We start from the raw sequence: 22,336 nt of genomic DNA, 5'->3' as shown, positions 1-22,336 counted from the left end.
ATAACAATTGTCATGTTAAATTAGAACATCATTTTTACTGTAACAAAACTATCTATATGAAAGAATGTTTCTCTGATGTTGTCTTAAATAGAATATAGCTTTGATGTAGTTATTTTATTTTATTTCATTTATTTATTGTAATTTTATTTTATTTTCACTAGAGGTCAGGCCAGTAAAATAACTGTTGATCAAATCATTGTCTCTTCAGCATACTGTGTGAAATGTAATTTAGCTTGTCTCTGTATGTATATGTGTATACTTCAGATGATGACCTTAATATGAAGGTCGAAACATCGGAAAGTTAAAATAATTAATTATAACATGGTTGTAGAGTCCATAATTTGTGTAAAATGAATGCTGATCATCATGTGACACTAAAGGAAAGGATATTATTATTATATCCTCCATGGAGTCGACAGACTCATTGTAGGAGGTTCATTCAACTGAAGACATATTTATCATATAGAATCTTAAAGTCCTTAACACTCATTGCATTAACAACACATTCTGGTAATGCATTCCATTCATTGACAAATCTCCATGTAAAAAATCTACTCCTCACACCCTTCTTCATCACACTTTTATATAACTTACAGGAATGACCTCTGATTCTTCCCTTCCCACCTTCTACTCTTTTTGTAATCCCCTCTGGAGTAATCTGATAAAATCCTCTCACTAACTTAAACATCTCTATCACATCACCTCTCTTCTTCCTATCCACCAAACTCTGCAATCCACATCTTTTCAACCTCTCTCCATAGCCGGTTCCAAAGTCCTGATATTGTCTTAGTCACTCGTCTCTGGACTCATCACATTGAAAACCAGGAAACCAGATCTGAGCACAATAGTCCAAGTGTGGTATATCGATGAGTTATATATTTAGCTGTTCTCATCAGTTTACTCATGGATACATACCATCTATGCCATATGCAGTAGTGTATGAAGTGCCATTCACCTGCGAATTGACTTCCTATGGACAGAAAGGAAGATCTTAACATCTGCTATGTTAAGGAATGCATTCATTGCTGCCATATGACAACTCAGGACTTTAGACCATGACTTAATTATTATTATTACCCAAGACCCCATCGAGTCAAAGACTCATTTGGGAGGTCCTTTTATCACACACACACACACACAGCTCATCATACCATGCTTTAAATACACTCAAATTCTCTGCACACCACACTCTCAGACAAGGCATTCCAATCATTCACAACTCTGCATCAGAAAAACCTGCTTCTCACACTCTCTTTATACAGTTTCCAGGGATGACCTCTGGTTCTCCCCAGATCTCCCACTATTTTCTGTAGAACTTCTCCAGCATTGATCCTGTAACAACTCCTTACTAACTTGTAGGTCTCTATCATATCTCCCCCCCCCTTTCCTCCGTCCACTAGACTCTGCAAATTGCATCTCTCAATCTTTATTCATACTCGACATTCCAGAGGTTAGAAACTACCTTAGTCAGTCGCCTCTGGACCTTTTACAACATATCTTTGTCCTTCTGAAAACCAGGTGACCAAATCTGGGCACAGTAGTCCATGTGTGGCCAAATCAAAGCCGTATACAATGGAAAAAGAATCTCCCTACTTCTACAAGTCAATGTCCTCTGCAACATTCCTAGAAGCCTTTGTGTTGTCTTCACAATTTTGGTGATGTGTCCCCTAAATTTCAGGTCCTTATCCACTATCACCCTCAGATCTCTTATTTCCTCCACCTCAGACAATATATCCTCATCAAGCATAAATTCTGCATCCCATCTTTGTTTTCCAAATTTTAAAACCTTACATTTTGCAAACATTGAACTCACATCCCATTCCTGTGCCCAATCACTCAATTTATTCAAGCTTTCTTGTAAGGCCACAACACCTTCTCTACTCTTCATGGTTTGTCCCAACTTTGCATCATCCGCAAACAAGTGAATATCTCTATCCAAATCTTCACCAATATCATTAATATACAAGTTAAACAGTAATGGCCCTAAAACAGACCCCTGAGGCACACCACTAGTGACTTTCCTTTTCCTAGATATAGCTCTCCCATGCACAACTTGTTGATACCTATCAGATAGCCAGTCCCCAATCCAATGCAATATTGGATTGGAGACTGCTCTAGTTTGACTTCTCAACTTATCATGAGGTACTCGATCAAAAGCCTTTGCAAAATCTAAGTATATTACTGTGTATCCTTCTCCTCTGTTCCAAGGAAGCAGTCACTTTATTGTAATAAGAAAGTAGATTACTAAAACATGACTTCCCCTTTAGCAAATTGATTCCGTTCACCAAAGATAATACCATTGTTGTCAACCCAATTCTGGATCCTAGTTCACAAGCTTCTCCAACAACTTAAACCCCAACACCTGACACACAGATAATCCTATAATTTGATGCTTGAGTTCTATCACCTCCTTTATGAAGTGGCAAAATCTTGCCCTCCTTAGGAACTTGACCCAGTGCAAGTCTCGTATTAAAAAATATGTCAAGGCGGGTATCAACTCCCTGGCACATTCCTTTAGTATATTGAAGGAATTCAATATATTCCTTCAGTAGTTAGAACTACTTGCACAGAAGCCATTACAAGTCACATTGACTGTTGTTGGAGCCACAGCAGCAATAAAACACTCCTCGAACTTCAATATGCATGGCTATATTAATTTACCAAAAATCTGGGAGATAGTAACTTTAAGATCAACCCAACTGAACACCTTGTAAACTTCTTTTTATCTAACAGCAGAGGATGCAAAAAATTAGTTCTTTTCTTACATCTGTTATAATTTAAACTTTTTCCTACTAAAAAATCATTGTTAATGGTTGTGTACAATACGAACTAGTTGTGCTCTGAAGGTGCTAGTTTGAAAAAATAGCAAAATATTAGAAGCTAAATAAGTAAATTCGTATTTAATTTGTTCCTTTGGTATTGTGAATCTTCTTTTCTTATTTTCAGCCATTTTCTGTCCACTACTGGACAAAGGCCTCCTCCAGTTCTTTCCACCTTTCTCTGTTCTTGGCAATGGTTGACCAATTTTCCCAAACAAAATTTGACAATTCATCACTCCACTTTCTTTTAGGACGTCCTCAGCTTCGTTTCCCTTCTTTTGGAATCCAGTTCGTTGGTATAGTTTCCATCGCTCATCTTCTCTTCTGAATAGATGTCCAGCCCATTTCCATTTTAGTCACTTATGGTGAAGAATGATGTCAGTGATGTGAGTCTGGACCACTAAAACTCTAATGAATAACTGCCAACATCTTGGCTTATTTAATCTTTAATCAAGTATTAACCTTAAGACTATGGTCATCATATGATAAAATACCACTGTAAATTATTTTCTAGTAATGTATAGTGAAAATTGCTATTAACATTAAGGTTAATTGCTATTGTTCATGTTATTTTCATTCTTGTGTTTTTACTTGCAGAACTTTATTTTAGGAATACTAAATAGACATTAAAAATGTCACCAGGACCTGAATTTGCTGGTAAGACAGGAATTGAAGCTAGTGGAGTTGTACCAAGTATAGTGAGTATTTTTTGCAGTGCGTGTGTGTGCGCGTGCGTGCATGCACATTAACTTCATAGTTGTCTGGGTAGAAGCACTGCCAAAAAATAAAAAATCCCTACTATTACTTTCACATAGTAATCCCTAGATAAACAGGCATGATAGTATCAGTGAGTGAGTGTGAGAATTTAATTTTTTAATTTAATTATTTAATTTAAAAAATTTAACTTTTTAATTTTTTTATTTAAGTTAAGGGATATTACATCCCATATTGTTTCATAGCTAAATAAGAAACTCAAAGAGTTTCATGCTGAATATAGTAAATATATAAAGTTCGGCGAGTCCAAGCGTACAACTTGGACTCGCCGAACTTGTGTTACAACTGACCCTTTAGGGAGTGCAACTCATGGTAAGGGTGGAGCAAGCTCCAATCACTATTCTTGATATTTCCCCATAAGGTGAAACCCAGCTCCTAGGAGCTGTATTACTGTTCTACATTATGAGTGACAAAAGGTCACTACCCAGACTGGTTTCAACCTTTATTGAGGTCTCATCAGTGAGTAGGTAGACCTAGAAATACCAAGTTTGTAGCAAACAGAACTTACATATACCCTACTATGAGAATTGCCAAGAAGGTGTCCTAATAAATTATTAATTATATGAAGAGCCAAAGGCTTCATTTTTGTTTTCAGTGGTAGGTAAATTTTATTGCCTGGTCAAAACATTAATCACCACTTAATGTTTCCACTTAATTAACCACCAATTAATCAATCCTTGGGTAAATTAATGCATGCAAGTGACTATGTTGAGTTTCTAGAGTAGGATATTTGTTCCTAGTTCTAATCTTTAGCTCACCTGAATATTCTGGATAGCAGCACATGTCCTTTGGTTGGAAACACTGGTTTGAATCCTTTTTAGGATGTGAAAGGATACATATAATGAATTTTAACTGAAACAGAGTTAGCTTATTTTATGAAAAAGGCATGGTAATCTGTATTTGTTTTGATGATGGTGATTTGGAATTTGTGGAGTCTGTTCCAGTAGATGACTTTTCACTGTTCAGTCTGGTTACCTGACAAAAACAGCAGGGGCTTTGTATAACTGGGGCAGTACCCCAGCCAGCATGAAAGTCCATCATATTGTACCATCATTTTTCGTTTTGGTTTAAGCCAATAAGAATTTACTTTTATTGGTTAAATCACAAATTGTCATCCCCATTCTCATTCATTCAGTATCTGAGTAGATACCTTAATGGGGAGAACTGACCCTGGTCAGTTCTCCCCATTCCTTAAAAGGCGGTAGGGAGGTCTCCTCCCAGTTATCTAGCTTTGAACATTAAGTGACTTCTAGTCAGTTTTATTATATTTACTAATTTTAATAATTTTTCCACTATGTAAAGAAAGGCTTAGGTGTCATTCATTATTCATGATAATGCTTAATGATATAAACAACACCAAGAGGAAACAAATACATTTATTAAACTCACTAATATCTTGCTAAACATATATCAAATCATTTTCCCCTCCCTTATAGCTAACTCCCCCACATTTATTAAAAACTCTTTGCACTTTAAAACATTAATAGAAAATATAACTCGGACAGATTCTGCCATCATGGTTAGTTTCGATATCATCTCATATTTCACTAATGTACCTTTGACAGCGACTCTTAACTTTATTAAGCCACATTTTCTTCCTGACATAATTGAATTATTCAGATTCACCATACATGCAGGTTTTTTCTTATGCAAAGGAATAATATACAAACAGTTAGGTAGGCTGCTGTGCCCCCCCCCCCCTTCCCAGCAAACTTCTGTATGAGCATTTCGGAAACCAAGCACTCAACACAGCCACATTAAAAATAACATTTTGGCTGTGCTATGTTGATGATGTGTTTGCTGTTTGGCCTCATGGTCCAGACACATTAGATCGATTTTTGGTGCATCATAACAGCCAACATCCTAAAATAAACTTCACCATAGAAAAAGAAGGTAACAATAATTTACCCTTTTAGATACACTAGTGACACTACTTCCTAATGGCTCATTATCCTTCTCCATCTACAAAAAAATCTCCTACTGGAAAGTATTTACATAAGCAATTACACCATCACCCTTCCCAACAGTACAGCATCTTCAAAAACATTTACTCACCGAGCCAGGGTTATTTGTTCAAATGACACAGCTCCTTGAAACTGAGCTCAGGGACCTTTGCAACACCTTTTTAGCCAATGGCTACAACCCATATAAAACAGATAAAATATTACATGTAACACCCATCCCTCCTACACCCAACACAACACAAAAAACATTCTGTCCCATATGTTAATGGTACGTCAGAAAAAATAGCCAAAGTTCTCTGCAAATATAATCTTCATACCTACTTTCAAACCTTTCATTCAGTTAGCTACCTTCATACATTCTCCTAAAGATCGACTACATCCTCTTGAACATCCTGAAGTGTATAAAGTTACTTGTGCCTGTAGTTTAGCCTACTGAGAGCATCTGTATAGCAAATTGAGATTGACAGACCATGTTCTAGATACTCCTTCACATAATCATATGGAGAAAAACATTTATATTACATAGACGTTGTTACAGGTCTTGAAAGGCTATACTCAGAATTAGCATCAGCTATGAAGCACTCTCCAACCTCAACAAATATGGTTGCATTAATTTACCAAAGATCTGGGAGACTATCATTTTAAGACCTAATTAGCTGGACTTCTCTAAATTAGCTTTGTAGTTATCTGACCCACAGAGGGTGTCATGTAAGGGCATTAGGTTTAGTTACAATTGAAATTGTCTCTACAATTACTTAGTTTAGGGCTGTGCTGTGTTCCTGCCACAGTTATCATTGTGCTCTGATGATGCAGGGTAGAAAACCAGTGAAATATTTGTGAGTTTAATAAATATATTTTTTACTTCTTGGTGTTATTTATACTGTTTAGCATTATCATGAATTTTTCTACTGAATAGATAAGAAAATTATCAAGATATGTGTTAAAAATTATTACAGCATTTGGTAGCACTTTTATCTGGAAGTGTTCTCGTGCAAAACATTTTTAAAAAAAGAAAGTATATATTATTATTATTGTTCTCAAGGATTATAACTGAATATTTTACTTGCTTACATTAAATATTTTTCTATCCAGTTTAAAAGCTTGATATACATAGATTTTCTGTGTCAAGAGACTGCTTGGAAAGATAAAAGAGAATAGTGTGACAGGAAGGGTGGTCAGTGTGTTGCCTAGGTATGATTGAGGTGAAATGAGGCAGAGAGCAAGGATTATGAATGGTATTCTGGCTGAAATGTGTGAGGAGATGGGAGTACAGTTTGTTAATGTATGGAATGAGTTTGAGGGAAGAAGTGAGCTGTATGGGAGCGATGGACTGCATTTGAGTGGTTATGGTGTGAGTCGCTTGGAGAGATTGCTGCTGGAAGGTAGAGAAGTGAATAGAGAAAATGAATCAGATCGAGAGGGGAGTGATGTGGAAGAGAAGGAGAGTAAGACAGGAGAGATTGAAGAAGTGGAAATGAATGGAGAGGTGAGTGGTATGAGTATAGAAAATGAGAGAATGGGTGTGCAAGAGGAGCAGGGAAACGGGGAGGCCCAGGGTGGACAGGGATACACAGCGTGAGAAAGGTGGATGCTCCAAGAGGAGGTGAGAGCATGTGTAGGCAGGAAAGTAATGGGATGACCAGGGATCAAGAGGAAACAGATGTTGTTGCAAAGGGTTCTAAAATGAAGAGGCAGAAAGAGAAATGGCCCCAGTCCAGCATGGAGAGAGCACATCGAGTGAATGATATCAGTGGAACTAGCTGTAGATCCAGAAATGAGTTGTTGTGTTTGTATACCAATGCTAGAAGCATAAGAAACAAGGCAGATGAAATGGTTGCACTAATTGTGTCTGTGTACCCAGAGATTGTTGGAATAAGTGAGACATGGTTAGATGAGGACGACATCCTGACAGGAATAGAGATGGAAAGGTATGATGTGTTTCGTGAGGATAGAAGGGATAAAAAGGGAGGGGGAGTGCTATTGATGACAGAGAAAGAGTTATGTTCATACAGGTAGAGATGCAAGAGGGAAATAGGGCCAGTGGTTTTGAGGCAGTATGGTGTGAGATAGAGGTGAATAGAATCAAATACTTGGTGGGATGTTGTTATAGACCTGGTAATGTGGATGGTGGTGATAGTGAAATGTATAGTCAAATAAGCCAAGCAAATAAGAAAAGGGTGATCATTATGGGTGATTTTAATTATGGCAATATAGACTGGAATGAAGAGATAGCGACTGGAAGTAAAGAAAATGAGTTTCTTGAGTTTTTGAGGGATAACTACCTCAGACAGTATGTAACAGAGGGCACACGAGGATTAAGGGTCTTGGATTTGGTCATCTCATCGGAGGATGTAATTATAAATGAGGTGACAAATCATCCACCAATTGGTGAAAGTGACCATGAGGTGATTACCTGGGTGGTTGCCAGCAGTGCAAGGATCCCTGTGAAAAAAGGGTATATGTGGAACTACAAGGGGGGTGATTATGAAGAGCTCAGGAGACAGCTTGCAGATGTAGCATGGAATGAGGAGTTAGCTGGAAAAGAGATCAATGCAGCTTGGGGGATTTTCAAAAACTATTTAGTAGATGCAATGTCTAAATATATACCACGGGTGAGAAGGTTAAATAAGGTAGGTGTGAGATGGATGAATAAAGAGATTAAGCATGCAATACAGAAAAAAAAGGCATTGTGGAGACAGCATAAGAGAAGTGGAAGTAACCAATTTCATGAGGTCTACAAAGACCAGGCAAGGAGGGTGACTTGGTTGGTGAGAGTAGCTAAAGAGAGGTATGAACAGCAGTTAGCTAATGAAGCCAAAAAGAATCCTAGGGAGTTCTTTCGATATGTAGCCAGCAAAAGAAAGAATGATTATGGAAGGATGACATTGATTGGAAGAAATGGTATAAAGACAGCTGTTGCAGAATGTGTTGTGGAGATACTTAATGAGCAATTCATAAAGATCTTTTAATCTTGTGAATGTGACTTCATGGAGAGATTAAGAGCAGTTGATGATGGGGAGGAGAGACTGACTGTAAGTGAGCAAGAGGTGTTTGGGGAGTTGAGTAAACTAGATGTAAATAAGGCTGTGGGACTTGATAATATATCACCACGTATTCTGAAGAAGTGTGCCAGAAGAGTTGACACCTGCCTTGACATATTTTTTTAATACGAGTCTTGCACTTGGTCAAGTTCCTAAAGAGTGGAAGGAGGGCAAGATTGTGCCACTTCATAAAGGAGGTGATCGAACTCAAGCATCAAACTATAGGCCTATCTGTGTGTCAGGTGTTGTGGTTAAGTTGTTGGAGAAGCTTGTGAGAACTAGGATCCAGAGTTGGGTTGACAACAATGGTATAATCTTTGATGGACAGCATGGATTTGCTAAAGGGAGGTCATGTTTTAGTAATCTACTTACTTATTACAATAAAGTGACTGCTTCCTTGGACAGAGGAGAAGGATACACAGTAATATACTTGGATTTCGCAAAAGCTTTTGATAGAGTACCTCATGATAAGTTGACAGTCAAACTAGAGCAGATGGGGTTGGATATTAGATTAGTGCATTGGATTGGAGACTGGCTATCTGATAGGTACCAACAAGTTGTGTATGGGGGTGCAATATCCAGGAAAAGGAAAGTCACTAGTGGAGTGCCTCAGGGGTCTGTTTTAGGGCCATTACTATTTAACTTATATATATATTAATGATATTGGTGAAGATTTGGATGGAGATATTCAGTTGTTTGCAGATGATGCAAAGTTGGGACGAACCATAAAGAGTAGTGAAGATGTTGTGGCCTTGCAAGAAGACTTGAATAAATTGAGTGATTGGGCAAGCAAATGGGGATGTGAGTTCAATGTTGCAAAATGTCAGGTTTTAAAATTTGGAAAACAAAGATGGGATGCAGAATTTATGCTTGGTGAGAATATATTGTTGGAAGTAGAGGAAATAAGAGATCTGGGGGTGATAGTGGATAAGGATCTAAAATTTAGGGGACACATCGCCAAAATTGTGAAGACAACACAAAGACTTCTGGGAATGATGCGGAGGACACTCACATGTAGAAGTAGGGAGATACTTGTTCCAATGTATAAGGCTTTGATTAGGCCACACTTGGACTATTGTGCCCAGATTTGGTCTCCGGGTTTTCAGAAGGATGAAGAGATGTTGGAAAGGGTCCAAAGGCGACTGACTAAGGTAGTTTCTAACCTCTGGAATGTTGAGTATGAGGAAAGATTGAAAAGATGTAAATTGCAGAGTCTCGTGGAGAGAAGGAAGAGGGGAGATATGATAGAGACCTACAAGTTGGTAAGGGGTTGTTATAGGATCAATGGTGGAGAAGTTCTACAGAGAATAGTGGGAGATCAGGGGAGAACCAGAGGTCATCCCTGGAAACTGTATAAGGAGGGTGTGAGTAAGGGAGTGAGAGGCAGGTTTTTTTCATGCAGAGTTGTGAGTGATTGGATTGCCTTGCCTGAGAGCATGGTGTCTGCAAGTAGTTTGAATGTGTTTAAGACACGGTATGATGAGATGTGTGTGTAAGATAAAAGGACCTCCTAGATGAGTCTTTGGCTCCATGAGGTCTTGTTTAATAATAATAATAATAATCGAACCTTGCAATTCCACTAAGCTAAAAACGTTTTGTTTTTTTAAATATCTATCAATTTCTTTTGTCTTGAAACTGTTACATTTTATTTACTGAGTGGAATGGCATGCTCACTCTCCAACCAACATCCTGTGGATTTGAATCCCACCAATGGGCATAGATGTTTGTGAATGTCTTTAAGTGGTGATGATTGAAGATGAAGATTTTATCTTCATTGTGAAACCATCAATCTTGCTTATTAGAGGCCTGAAACAGCATGAAAAAGTTCAATGTTTGATTTCCAGATAATCCAGAAACCCAGCTATAGCTGAGATTCTGGATTATCTAATCCTTAGCCCACTTTGCTAATAATAACATACTATAGGTAGAGTTAAGAGCCTCTGTAGCTCAGTTAGTATAGATGAAGGCCTTTGGTCGGAAAGACCTGGGTTCAATTCCCATCAGTGGCCTGAGGAACCTTTATCTGGTCTATTTCGATTAAAGGTGAGTTAGCCGGTCTCATATGGAGGTAGGGCATTTTTTTGCCCAGAACAGGCAAACCGACTCCATGAACACACACAGCTACAGTCATAAGACATTCCTGGAATAAGAAGTAACCAACCTGTTCTGTAGGATTCTCGGTTCCGAATGCCTACATGGTAAAAAGTATAGGTCTATGCCCGAATTGAAGCGTAAGGATGATATTGTGTAGGATTAGGAGGTGGAGTTGAAATTCCTGTGGTGTATCCATATTTTTTATGGATGCAACCTTATGCATCCATGTGGTTTTTGTCAGTTATTATTTTTTAAAAAAAATTGCCAAACAGAATGAGAGCTATATACTCTTTAAAAGTTTTTTTGATGAATTAAAAATAATAGAAATAATAGACCACCTCTATATTTTTTGTAAAATAAGTTACTCAACAATAGCTGTTCATTTCCAAAGAAGATGATGAACTTGAGTTCTGAAAAAAGTGCCAAAATTGTAAGGAATTAAACTCAAAATGCAGTCCTTTCTTACAGTCAAATGATCTGTAAGAAAACAAATGTCACATTGGAAAAAAAATGTATACTAAAATTCTTAAAATAATCCAAGTCAAACAACTTTTAGATGGGAACTGCTGACTCCAAATGTACATATATTTTTGAGAAAAATGTTGAAGGTTTGAAAACAAAAATCATAGAGAACAAGTGGCAAAGTTCTGAAGGAAATGCTGATTGATTCATCTGAAGAAGAATGTGGTGCTGGCTGCAATGATAGAAAGCTATATAAATATGTATAAACTTTCTATATAATCATACAGAAGGTTCCTGGATTATAGAGAATATTGTTAATCTTTGAATGAGGAGGATTCCTAGGAACCCTAGTTCATCGTTTAACAAGAAAAAGGGGATTCTCATTTGAAAAGTGCTTGCTTCTAGGTATGAAATAAAATGAAATATACTGTGTAAGGCCAGTAATACTGTATGAATTATTGTTAACCTGGATTATTGTAAATATAGATAATAAAAGAAATATATTGTGCAAGTCCAATAGTATCATATAAATAGAATTTTATTTCCAGTTAGAATTGGAATTATATGTTTGTACAATGACTTGCAAATTTCACTGTAAACAAAAGCTCTAAATGTCACGGGGGTGCTGACTGAAGGAAGAAGAAAACCTACAGGCCGTTGCACGCTCAAAGCCATGTGGAGTAGCGTGACATGAAAGAGAAAATACGATGCTGAGCGAGACCCAGAAGGGAGGAGTGCTGTGCGTTGGGCGAGCTATGTAGATAGCAGTGATTGTCGATAAGGGTGAAGGTATAAAAGGGTAAGCAACCCCCTCTCGCTCTTTTTTCTCTTCGGCAGTCGTCTTGTGCTTAACCTGCTGTCCACCGGTACCCTCTTGGCAGATGGAGCAGCTCTGTCCTGTAGAGCTCGGAACAAAGAATGATTGGAGATGACCTCTATTCAACGGCCAACGAACGCAGATAGTATTTGCCAGTCAAGTGCTGAGGAGAATACGTGCCTTTAATCTCATGCAGAAGGGCATATCCCTATCCATTTTGGTGTGCAGCCTACGCCATGAGATAGGAGCAAGAATATAACCTCAGCCATACTCAGAGAGGATCAACAGTGCAGGGGTCATGCAAAGTTTCCCAGGAGCAGAAAGAGATATATATACAAGTGAATGCATCGGTCGATCTGACCCGAAGAATGATTGGAATTGAAGGAGGCTATCAGAAACTGGAAGAACAAGTGTAACAAAGCCCTGGTGTATGGTAATGTAGAACTTTTCTTTTCATGTCATGTATAAGGGATACTTAAGAATTGTGAATGAAGTAAAGACACATTAAGGGACAGAGACTTTGTTTAACTTAGGAGGGAACTGTAGTGCATTAACTAGTGACGACCATGTTGTGTTAATCCTTGTATTGGTTAAAATATTGCAGAAATGTTTAAGAGAGGATAGAGCAGGGTCTAGTTTGAACAATGAGTTCCATTATGTATTTAGTTGTTGAAGTTAATGTAAAGCAGTGTATTTCTAAGCAAGTTTAGCTTGTATGTAGTACACGGAATTTGTTGTTTTAGTGTTCTCATTAATTTTAAGGGTCAATCATAGAAATTTACTTGAATGATTTATGTGGCTTGAATTTAATATGTACTATTTTGTATTGTATATTGCATTCGTGTGTTCAATAAACCTTAGCTATATTTAACTCCCTGCCTTTTATCTGAGTAAAAGAATCCGATGAACCACCTGCAACAAGGATATACGAATCTAAGCGGGAAACAAAGGAAGTCCGATTCAGGTCCCGACTGCATATTTCTAGTCACTGTTGTATATCTTTGGAATCACTTCTTGGTTAAAGTACCTTATTAAACCCTATTACTTTAGATGGCACAGCAAAAAAAAAATTATCCTAGAGTTTGCGAGAAGCGAGATTCCAAAGATCTTGCTTCGCTGGTCTTGGCTCAACCCAGAGACAATTCCTTTCTGTTTAGAGATACCACGTGACTTCCTGAATGAGACCTGACATGCGATACATAGGTGCAATAAGAAATTACAGAGAAAGGGACACAACATAAATGGCGCAGTTGACGGGATTGTGAAATAAGGAAATAAAAAGGAGGAAAGCTCATCTTTTTTCACATGTAGGTTGGTTTCGGATTCTAACCAGAAACTTAAGAATAGCAAAGGTTATAATTTGAAAAATTTTGAAATAAGGTTGTATTTTTGTATGTTAACTTAGATAGCAAGCATAGGAATTTTTTTAAGTGTATCAACCCTCAACAAGTGTTTCCTCAATTCTTGGGGGGGGGGAAATGATGATGTGATTGCATTTTTTTATTATATAGATGAACTTAGAAGGGTGGGGGGGAATGGTCCGAGGTTCAGTTGCTGGTCCTACTCTGTAGTAAGTTTGCAGGAAAGGTCAAAGACTTCCTGTACTCCTCCCTCACATTAAGAGAAACAACTGAATATCAAAAATTTAAGCAAATACTAATCGATGAATTCTCACCAAGGAAAGGGGCCCTCGAACATTAAGAGAATTGTATAACTGTATACAAGGGGATGATGAGAGGGTGACAAACTTCTTTGAGATTACTGTCCATTTCAGGATCCATGAGAGTATCAAATCCAGAGGAGAGTGCCCATCTGAAGTGGTTGGCCTTCCAACAGTTTAGGATGGGATTGCATGATGATTTGAGGGAGGTAATATTTAAAAAGGGGGTTAAGGATTTGGATGGGTGTTTTAATATAGCTATAAGAAGGGAGAGAATTTTAGAGGAAATAGCCCAAGTTTCTCTCTCTCTCTCTTGAGGGCTCAACTAGGGAGAGAATTGGGGATGCCCTCCCTCCTCACTGATCTGGAACAGTCGATTACTCCTAATAAGAACACAATTCCTGCACCAAATATGAAGGAAGAAGTCATGGTGAAGGCCACACATGAGTTGACTAAAAAGGATGACTCAGATATGGCAAAGGGTTATAAAATGTAGATGGTTTCCTTAGCAGAGGTGGAAGAGAACTGCCATTGTCTCTAGTGGAAGGTTATGTTGAAGAGGTCCCCTGTAAGTTTCTGCTTGATACCGGAACTCACATATCTGTGATTCCCTCGTGGCTAGTTGAGACCTTCTGGACCACTGCCCCTGAAGTCTTCATAGAATTGTGCAACCCCATTAAAATCATGGGGGATTGCTGGAGTTGAGCTTTCTTCAGAACTGAAGGTCAGGGTAAGGATTTCCATACCATGCTTCCTGGTTAGCTCAACGCATGATATGTTTGTCCTTCCTGAACTGGCAGACACCAGTGATCAGGCCATACTGGGCCTTGATTTTCTTGAAAAGAACAGGTTCGTGTGTGATTTTGGCAATGGAACATTGTCTCTGTGTGGAATGAGATACCAGCCAAGATGCAGAACAAGAAGTACCAGTGTGATAAACGAGACTATGGAAGTGGAGATGAAGGATGGTGGGGTGGATACCAGCCTGTGAAAGAAGAAATTAACCCATGATGCCACTAAGCAAGTGAGCTTAGAGCAGGAAAGGATTCACATCGAGGAATTCTTTGAATATATATTCTGTCATTTCCCAGGAATGTTCATAGAGGAGATCAGTTCACTCTCATGCACCAATAGGGTCCAACACTCCGTTCAGATCACATCGGATGTACTACTAGTTTATGTCATGGACAAACTTAAGAAGTTGTCATTGCAATATGAAGAAGCAGGAATTATAGAGAGGTCGTGTTCAACATGGAATAGCCCATTCATTTTGGTGGAAAAACTGAATGGTGGTTTGAGGTTTTTCCTGGATTTGAGAGAGGCGAATAAGGTCACCAAGCCTATAGATTTTCCTGTATGCAAGATTGATGACTTATTGGGAGCTAAGTTCTTCTCAAAACTAGACTTAAACTCTAGTTACTTCCAGATTCCATTGAGGAAGGAAGATAGAAAGTACTTTGCCTTTACCACGAGGTGGCAAAAGTGCCAGATGTGCCAACTCCCTCAAGGGGCCAGGAACTCAGCGATGAGTTTCCAAAGTTTAATGAACTCAGTCCTATCCGAGATGTTAGGAGAGGGAGTGATCTGTTTCCAGGACGATCTCCTAGTCTACTCATCTTGCATTGGGAACATTGTAGATTGCTGACAAAGGTAATAGAAAGGTTAGACAAGGCTCAGCTCTCCCTGAAGTACTCGAAGTTCCAATTTTTTTTCAGGCAGGTGGAGTATTTAGGCCATGTGGTGAGTGAGGATGGAATAAATCCCACCAAAGCAAATGTATCTGCTATATTGAATGCAAAGATTCCCACCACTATACGGCAGGTCAGGAGGTACTTGGGCATGGTAAACTTCTACCGCAAGTTCATACCCGAGTGCTCGAAGCTGATGGAGCCAATGGTTAGACTAACAAAAGGGAAAGGGAAATTTGAGTGGGGGGGAAAGAGAAACAACAGGTGCATTACCTTCTGAACTTAGCTTTGACCCAATCTCCTGTGTTGACCTGCCCAAGGCTAGGTAATGTGTTATATCTCTCGGCAGATGCCTCTAAGGACACAGTTGTCTCAGTCATGGAACAGAAGGAAGGAGAGGGATTTAAGCCCATAGCATTCATCAGCCAAAAGCTCTCCTCTTCTGATTTAAACTATTCAGTGATTGAGAAGGAGACGCTTGCTATCGTTCATGCTCTGAGAAAGTTTAAATATATGTTATTAGGACAACAGATCATCTTGCGCTCTGACCACAAGCCCCTATCCTTCATATCATTGATGAGAGACAAGAATCAGAGGATCATCTGGTGGGCATTAGAAATACAAGAGTTCAATTTAGAAGTGAGGGTACATTCCAAGTTCATCTAACGTAGTTGCGGACTATCTGTCAAGATCTCTAGAATCCACACATAGGGTTGATGCTGGTCATGAAGGAAAGGAAGTTTCCTTCATGTTTAAAACAGAAGAGTTGAACAAGAAGAGAATCATGCCCCTCGAACATCAAATCTGGGACAAACAGAAGAACAGAAGAGGGACCCAGTGTGGGGAAGGGTATATGAGATGGTTTTAAAGGGGTAAGGGTCACCAGACAGTAGGTCTTTCCACCACACCTTGCACATTAATCAAGATGGGCTCTTATTATCCAAGCAAGGAGTTACAGGAAGGTGGAGGGATAAAATTGGAGTTCCAGAACTTATGATTCCCTGGGTGCTGTACACCTTTCATGATTCCAACTTGGCGGGTCATCAAAGGGTGCATAGAACCTGGAACAGGGTGCGGAACAGATACACATGGAAGGGAATGAAGGGTGATATTGAGTCATATATGTCCTCTTGTCACCTGTGCCAAAAGAAATCCAGTGTTCTGGGCAAGGCCCCCTCTCCAATTGGTCCCAGTCCCCTCTCGCCCTTTCCAAGCTGTAGCCATGGATATTGTGGGACCTCTCCCTGTCACCCAGAAAGGGAATAGATACATATTGGTTATTGTGGACATGTTCTTCCGTTATCCAGAGTCTGTAGCAATCAAAGATCAAACGCCGCTAACAGTGGCCAACAAGTTTTTTAAACTAATTATATCCCGGTATGGAACACCACAGACTCTCCTTTCTGATCAAGGCGCCAACTTCACAGCAGAGTTCATGTTGCAACTGTGCAAGTTGTTAAAAATAAAGATGCTGTTCACTGCACTGTACCATCCCCAAGGAAATGGAATGTGTGAAAGGTTGAATAGAACTTTGAAGCTCACCCTATCCAAGTTAGCCGATGACCACATTTCAAACTGGGACACTTTCCTAGTGCACACTCTGTTTGCATGCAGGACCGCTTTGCACACTGCCATAAGGGAAGCCCCTGCTGTCATCCTTTATAGATTCGAGCCTGCATTTCCCAGTGACTTCAGGGATTCCCATGTGAATTCTGGTTTCCCTGACATTGACGATTACTTGAATGACCTTGTAATCAATAATAAAATCGCATATGAAATGGCAATGAGGTCTAGCGAGACATACTCCCACTTGGCAAGAGATTATGCAAACAGGTTAAGGAAATATAAGGACCTGACCCAGGCAACCTTGTCTTGTTAGAACAGGGCTCTGTGAATAAGAAAGGGGTAAGTTTGGAAGGAGTGCAGCTGGACCATTCGTGATCCAAGAAAAATTATCCCCGGTAACTTATAAGATAAGGGAAGGATCCAAGCAAGGAAAAACCTTAATAGTTCATTCAAACAGACTGAAGCTGTACAAAACCAGGTCAGATAGGTTGGTTTATCAAGGGGACTCCCTGGAGAGTGCGTACGGAGGGAAGAGGTACACCCTTCACACGGAAGAAAGACCTAACATGAGATCCAAGATGAGAAAGGGAAATAAGGATGAATGTACAGAGGACGAGAAAGATCCTGCTGCAGGTAACCACTTTAACAAATACTACAGGCATGGGGGATAGTCAAAGGGAAATTACCTGGGCATGCAAACATCACCCATGATGAGAGAAAAGGATCACGATATCGGGAGTCAAATGAAGGCATCAAGACAGACTAAGTACAACCTAAGATCCAGGCACAATGGCAAAGTAGATAATAAATCAAAGGTTTACTCACTAAATGAGGAAACATTGGATGAAAAGGGCTCTGAGAAAGGGAATTTGAGTTTGGATGAGTCTCGATCTGCTGTGTGAAGAGTGAATGGCATTAGCATTGGAACAGATGAGGGGAGGGAGTCAAGGGAAATGAGCCACAATTGTGATAAAGTACTTGATAGACCTAGAAACCTCGAAATCACCAGGTTCTTCTTTAGTAGAAACGATTCACTGGGCAATTGGGAGGAAGGTAAATGGAGGCCAATAATAACAAAAAAAAAAGAATAAATTTACAGAATCCAATGCATCACCTGCAACAAGGATATACGAATCTAAGCGGGAAACAAAGGAAGTCTGATTCAGGTCACGCCTGCATATTACTAGTCGGCATTGTATATCTTTGGAATCACTTCTCGGTTAAAGTACCTTATTTAACCCAATTACTTTAGGTGGCGCAGCAAAAAAATAAATTATTCTAGAGTTTGCAAGAAGCGAGATTCCAAAGACCTTGCTTCACTGGTCTTGGCTCAACCCAGAGACAATTTCTTTGTGTTTGGAGATACCACGTGACTTCCTGAATGAGACTTGATGTGCAATACATAGGTACAATAAGAAATTATAGAGAAAGGGACACAACAATATAAAGGAAAATATGAGCTATTTTTAAAAGTAGCTAAACAAAAATTATGGGAAAATTTGTTAATAGAATGCAATGGATATAGCATTTTTCAAGAAGACAAAGGATAAAAGATGGGGATAAGTGTTATTGATGATCTCAGAAAAGTTGTATTCTCTCCAAGTGAAGGATCAAAGAAGCAGTAGAGGCCACATAACAGACACAAGCATTGGATTTAGCAATAACATCTCATACAGTGATAATAAAAGTCGCCACGATGTGAGATTATGTGATTTTCATGAGGGTGCACATTTCACTGAAGAAGAGAGCTGAGTGGAAAAATGAAACAAGACTGACAAGCTCAGGAAATATATTGGTTACCTATGACATGAACAGCTGGAGGGAAAGGAGATCCATAGAATCTGGGATTTAGTCTAATATTAGCTGCTGATGGCAGTGTCAAGATTAAATTTCTGTAGTGAAAAATAAATAGATAAACATGAAATGAATAAATAATGAAATTAAGTAGAACCTTCAGAGGAAGAAGAAGGAGGAGGTATAAACAAGAGGGTACTCATCAGTCAAATGAGACGTACAGGATGTACTAACTAAGAGTTCACTTATGAAAAATACAACTCTGAAATAGGATTGCTTTGTTACTGAATGAGGTCCTCCCCCCCAATAAGGTTTCTGCCTGGTCTCCAAAGAGAACCAACCAGTTTGAAACAGTTGTTAGGCCAGTGAAACCTTTATCATAAGCACTAATTAAAGGCAAATATACAGACACCCAGGGCTCCCACTGGCTACAAAGCATGTCCCCAAGGTTTCAGATACGGGGAAACCCTGACTACCATCCAGTGGATATCATGGCAGCTCTGAATATACTGAATAAAGAGCTGTGGCCAGTTTTGGCACTGGCAGTTCACCAACCCGCAGTGGGCCAGCATGGTGAATTATGTCCCAATCTTCCAAGATGAATTAAACAGGAATAAAATGGCCCTTATTCCCCAGAGGCCAGATTATTACTACCTATGGCAGCTGGCAGTCAAACATGAAGGCAGAGGATGCTATGAATCCTTGAGTAATCAGATCACGCTGCCATTGGAAACTAGATCTTGGAAGTTTAAACTGCAGGACTCTGAGCAGTGAAACACTGCTAACTGAACTAAATGAAGAGTTAAAGCAACTAAAATGGGACATTCACAAACTGTGTGAAGTTAGACGTAATGGTGAAGAAATTCTTAAATAAAAAATGGAGACATACTGTACGAGGATGATCTGAAAAGTTCTCGGCCTAACAATGAAAAAACGAATTTATAATTTCACAATTATTTTTATTTTTCAACATAATCTCCCTTAAGACTAATACATTTATTCCAGCGATGCTCCAGCACCATTATCTTGTCCTTGTACTGGTTCTCAGTAAGATCTGCAAAATACCCCTCTTCAGCTGTAATCACCTCTTGATTCTAAGAAAAACGCTGACCAGCGAAGAAGAGTTTTAGTTTTGCGAAGAGATAGAAGTCAGAGGGAGCCAAATCTGGGGAAGAGGGTGGATGTTCAACAATTCATAGTGCAGATCCCTTAATTTTCCCATTGCCAAAACACCTTTGTGGGCAGGTGCATTGTCCTGATGAAAGATGATTTTTTTCTTCTGCAAACTGGGTCTTTTCTCACGAATTTTTTCGTCTAGTCTGGTTAAAATATCGGAATAATATTCCCTAGTTATTGTTTTACCCTTTTCAAGATAATAAATAAAATGCCTTTAGCATCCCAAAACACCGATGACCTTTCCTGCTGATGGAACCGACTTTGTCTTTTTTGGTGCTGAACAACCGGCTTCTGTCCACTGTTTTGACTGCTGTTTGGATTCTGGTGTGTAATGGTGAATCCAAGTCTCATTGATAGTAATAAATTGATGTTCAAAATCAGTTTTATTCTTGTTAAAATGCCCCAAATACTGTTCAGAGATTTTCATGCGAGTGCGTTTTTGATCTGCTGTGAGCAAGCGCAGCACCCATCTTGCGCAAAGCTTTTTCATTTGCAATTTTTCATGCAAAATATATCCTACATGCTCTTTTGAAATGCCTATAACTCAGTTTATCGCACGATACTCAATTTATGCATTTCAAGGGATACAGACAACACTTTTGCTTCAGACAGCTGTATAAAACAAACTACTTGATAGAATGACTTGCAGTTTCACATGGATGCACCAACTTAGAAAAAAAAATCTTGCCAATTGCGTTGCTACTTATGGTCGAGCCCAAGAACTTTTCAGACCACCCTTGTATTATAGAGCCCAAGATAAGGAAAGAATCAATGGAGTTGAATTCACGATTTACAAAAAATTGAACAACAACATAATAGAATTTGACAGTATATCTGATCGAATAATAAGTGTTGCTGTCCATATCTCAAAAAGATACTCTTAAGATTATCCAAGTCTATGCACCAACAATAAGTCATACTGTATGATGAAGAAATGGAAGCCTTCTATCATGATGTATCCGAACTTTACAATAAAGAAAAACATCATTTCAAAATTGTAACGAGAGACTTTAATGCTAGAATTGGTATACAGCAATCAGATGAAAGCTCAGTGGGAAATTTTGGATATGGCATGAGGGATGATAGAGGAGCAATCTAATATTGTAAATTTGCAGAAAAAAAAATCCTCTACATCATGAATTCTTTTTCAAGAAAACAACACATAGGAGGTGGACATGGAAAAGTTCAAATGAAAAAAAACTAGTGAAATTCACTTTATCCTCAGCAACAAGAAAAACATCTTTCAGGACTGTTCTGATATAAACACCTTCAGCGTTGGAAGTGACTATCATATGGTATGCAGTAAGATTCAAATAAACTGCCAAAAAGAAAGAAGAAAAATTTTCGAAGATCAAAGCAAAACATAGATTATTATCATTACGGGCAACTCCAAGGAGTCCTTAGACTCATCGAGAGAGGCCCTAACATCATGTCAAGAACATGTATTCAACATTCACACGGTATCTATCATACTTCGCCTTGAACTGATTCACAGTCATGGCACCGACACAGACTCTGGCAGCTTATTCCACTCATTTACCACTCTCCAAGTAAAAAACCTAGCTCTAACACCATTGCTAATCACACTCTTGCCCAGTTTCCATGGATAGCCCCTAGTCCACCCACCACCAGTCCTGTTCTCAAAAATATCTTCTGAATTAATCTTATAGAAACCATTCAGTAATTTGAATGTCTCAATCATACCACCCCTTTTCTGCCTATCAAGCAATTTCTGCAACCCACAAATCTTCAGCTTGTTCTCATAAGGTTCATTCCATAGACCTGCTATCATCTTGGTCACTCGCCTCTGGTTCCTCTTCACTTCCTCCCCATCAAGAAGAAGCCCTGGCACACCCAAATCTGGGCACAATAGTCTAGATGGGATCTTATCAAGGCTCGATACAGAGGAACAATAACTTGCTTGTCTCTGCTTGTCAAAGTATTCTTTAGTAACCAAGTGATTTGATGAGTTGATTTAGCCACTTTTGCAATGTGCCCCCTAAGCTTCAACTCCCTATCCACCAACACTCCCAAATCCCTGGCCTCATCAATCTCCTGGAGTATAGTTCCACCAATGTGGTATACTGCTGCTAATCTTTTCACCCCAAAATTCATAACCTTACATTTTGCCACATTAAATTGACATCCATTTTCCTTAGCCCAGTCCTCCAAACTATCCAAATTTATCCTGCAAAATTTTGACATCCTGTGCATTCACCATTGCTCTACCCAACTTTGCATCATCAGCAAACAAATGAACAGTTCCTCTCAGATCCTTTCCTATATTGTTAATCAACAAATTAAACAGTAGTGGTCCAAGAACAGAACCCTGTGGTACACCACTAGCTTAATTTATTTATAGCATTATCTATGTAAGAGGTGAGTTTTTGACCAAAGGATGTTGTGGTTAGTTTCTATCCCATGCTGAGCCAATCCAGATTTTTCGGGTTTGTTATGATAAATGGAGGATTGATGTTCTTG

The 22,336-nt window shown here is 38.9% G+C and overlaps 1 protein-coding gene across 1 annotated transcript in view; it reads left to right on the top strand.

Annotated features, from left to right (window-relative positions):
- Positions 1–22,336, top strand: part of LOC150101953 (piercer of microtubule wall 1 protein) — a 122,562-nt gene that overhangs the window by 16,627 nt on the left and 83,599 nt on the right. Inside the window, exon 2 of the mRNA XM_090400908.1 lies at positions 3,417–3,517. Within this exon, the coding sequence (XP_090257034.1) occupies positions 3,452–3,517 (66 nt within the window). The 5' untranslated portion in view covers positions 3,417–3,451. The remainder of the gene's footprint in view (positions 1–3,416; positions 3,518–22,336) is intronic.

The sequence above is a fragment of the Typopeltis vanoorti genome, chromosome 11 (assembly GCF_054136105.1).
Source record: "Typopeltis vanoorti isolate ZY-2024b chromosome 11, IOZ_Tvanoo_1.0, whole genome shotgun sequence".
In the NCBI taxonomy this organism is placed as follows: domain Eukaryota; kingdom Metazoa; phylum Arthropoda; class Arachnida; order Uropygi; family Thelyphonidae; genus Typopeltis; species Typopeltis vanoorti.
The sequence above is the reverse complement of the archived record's forward strand: the minus strand, read 5'-3'. Positions and strand labels throughout refer to the sequence as shown.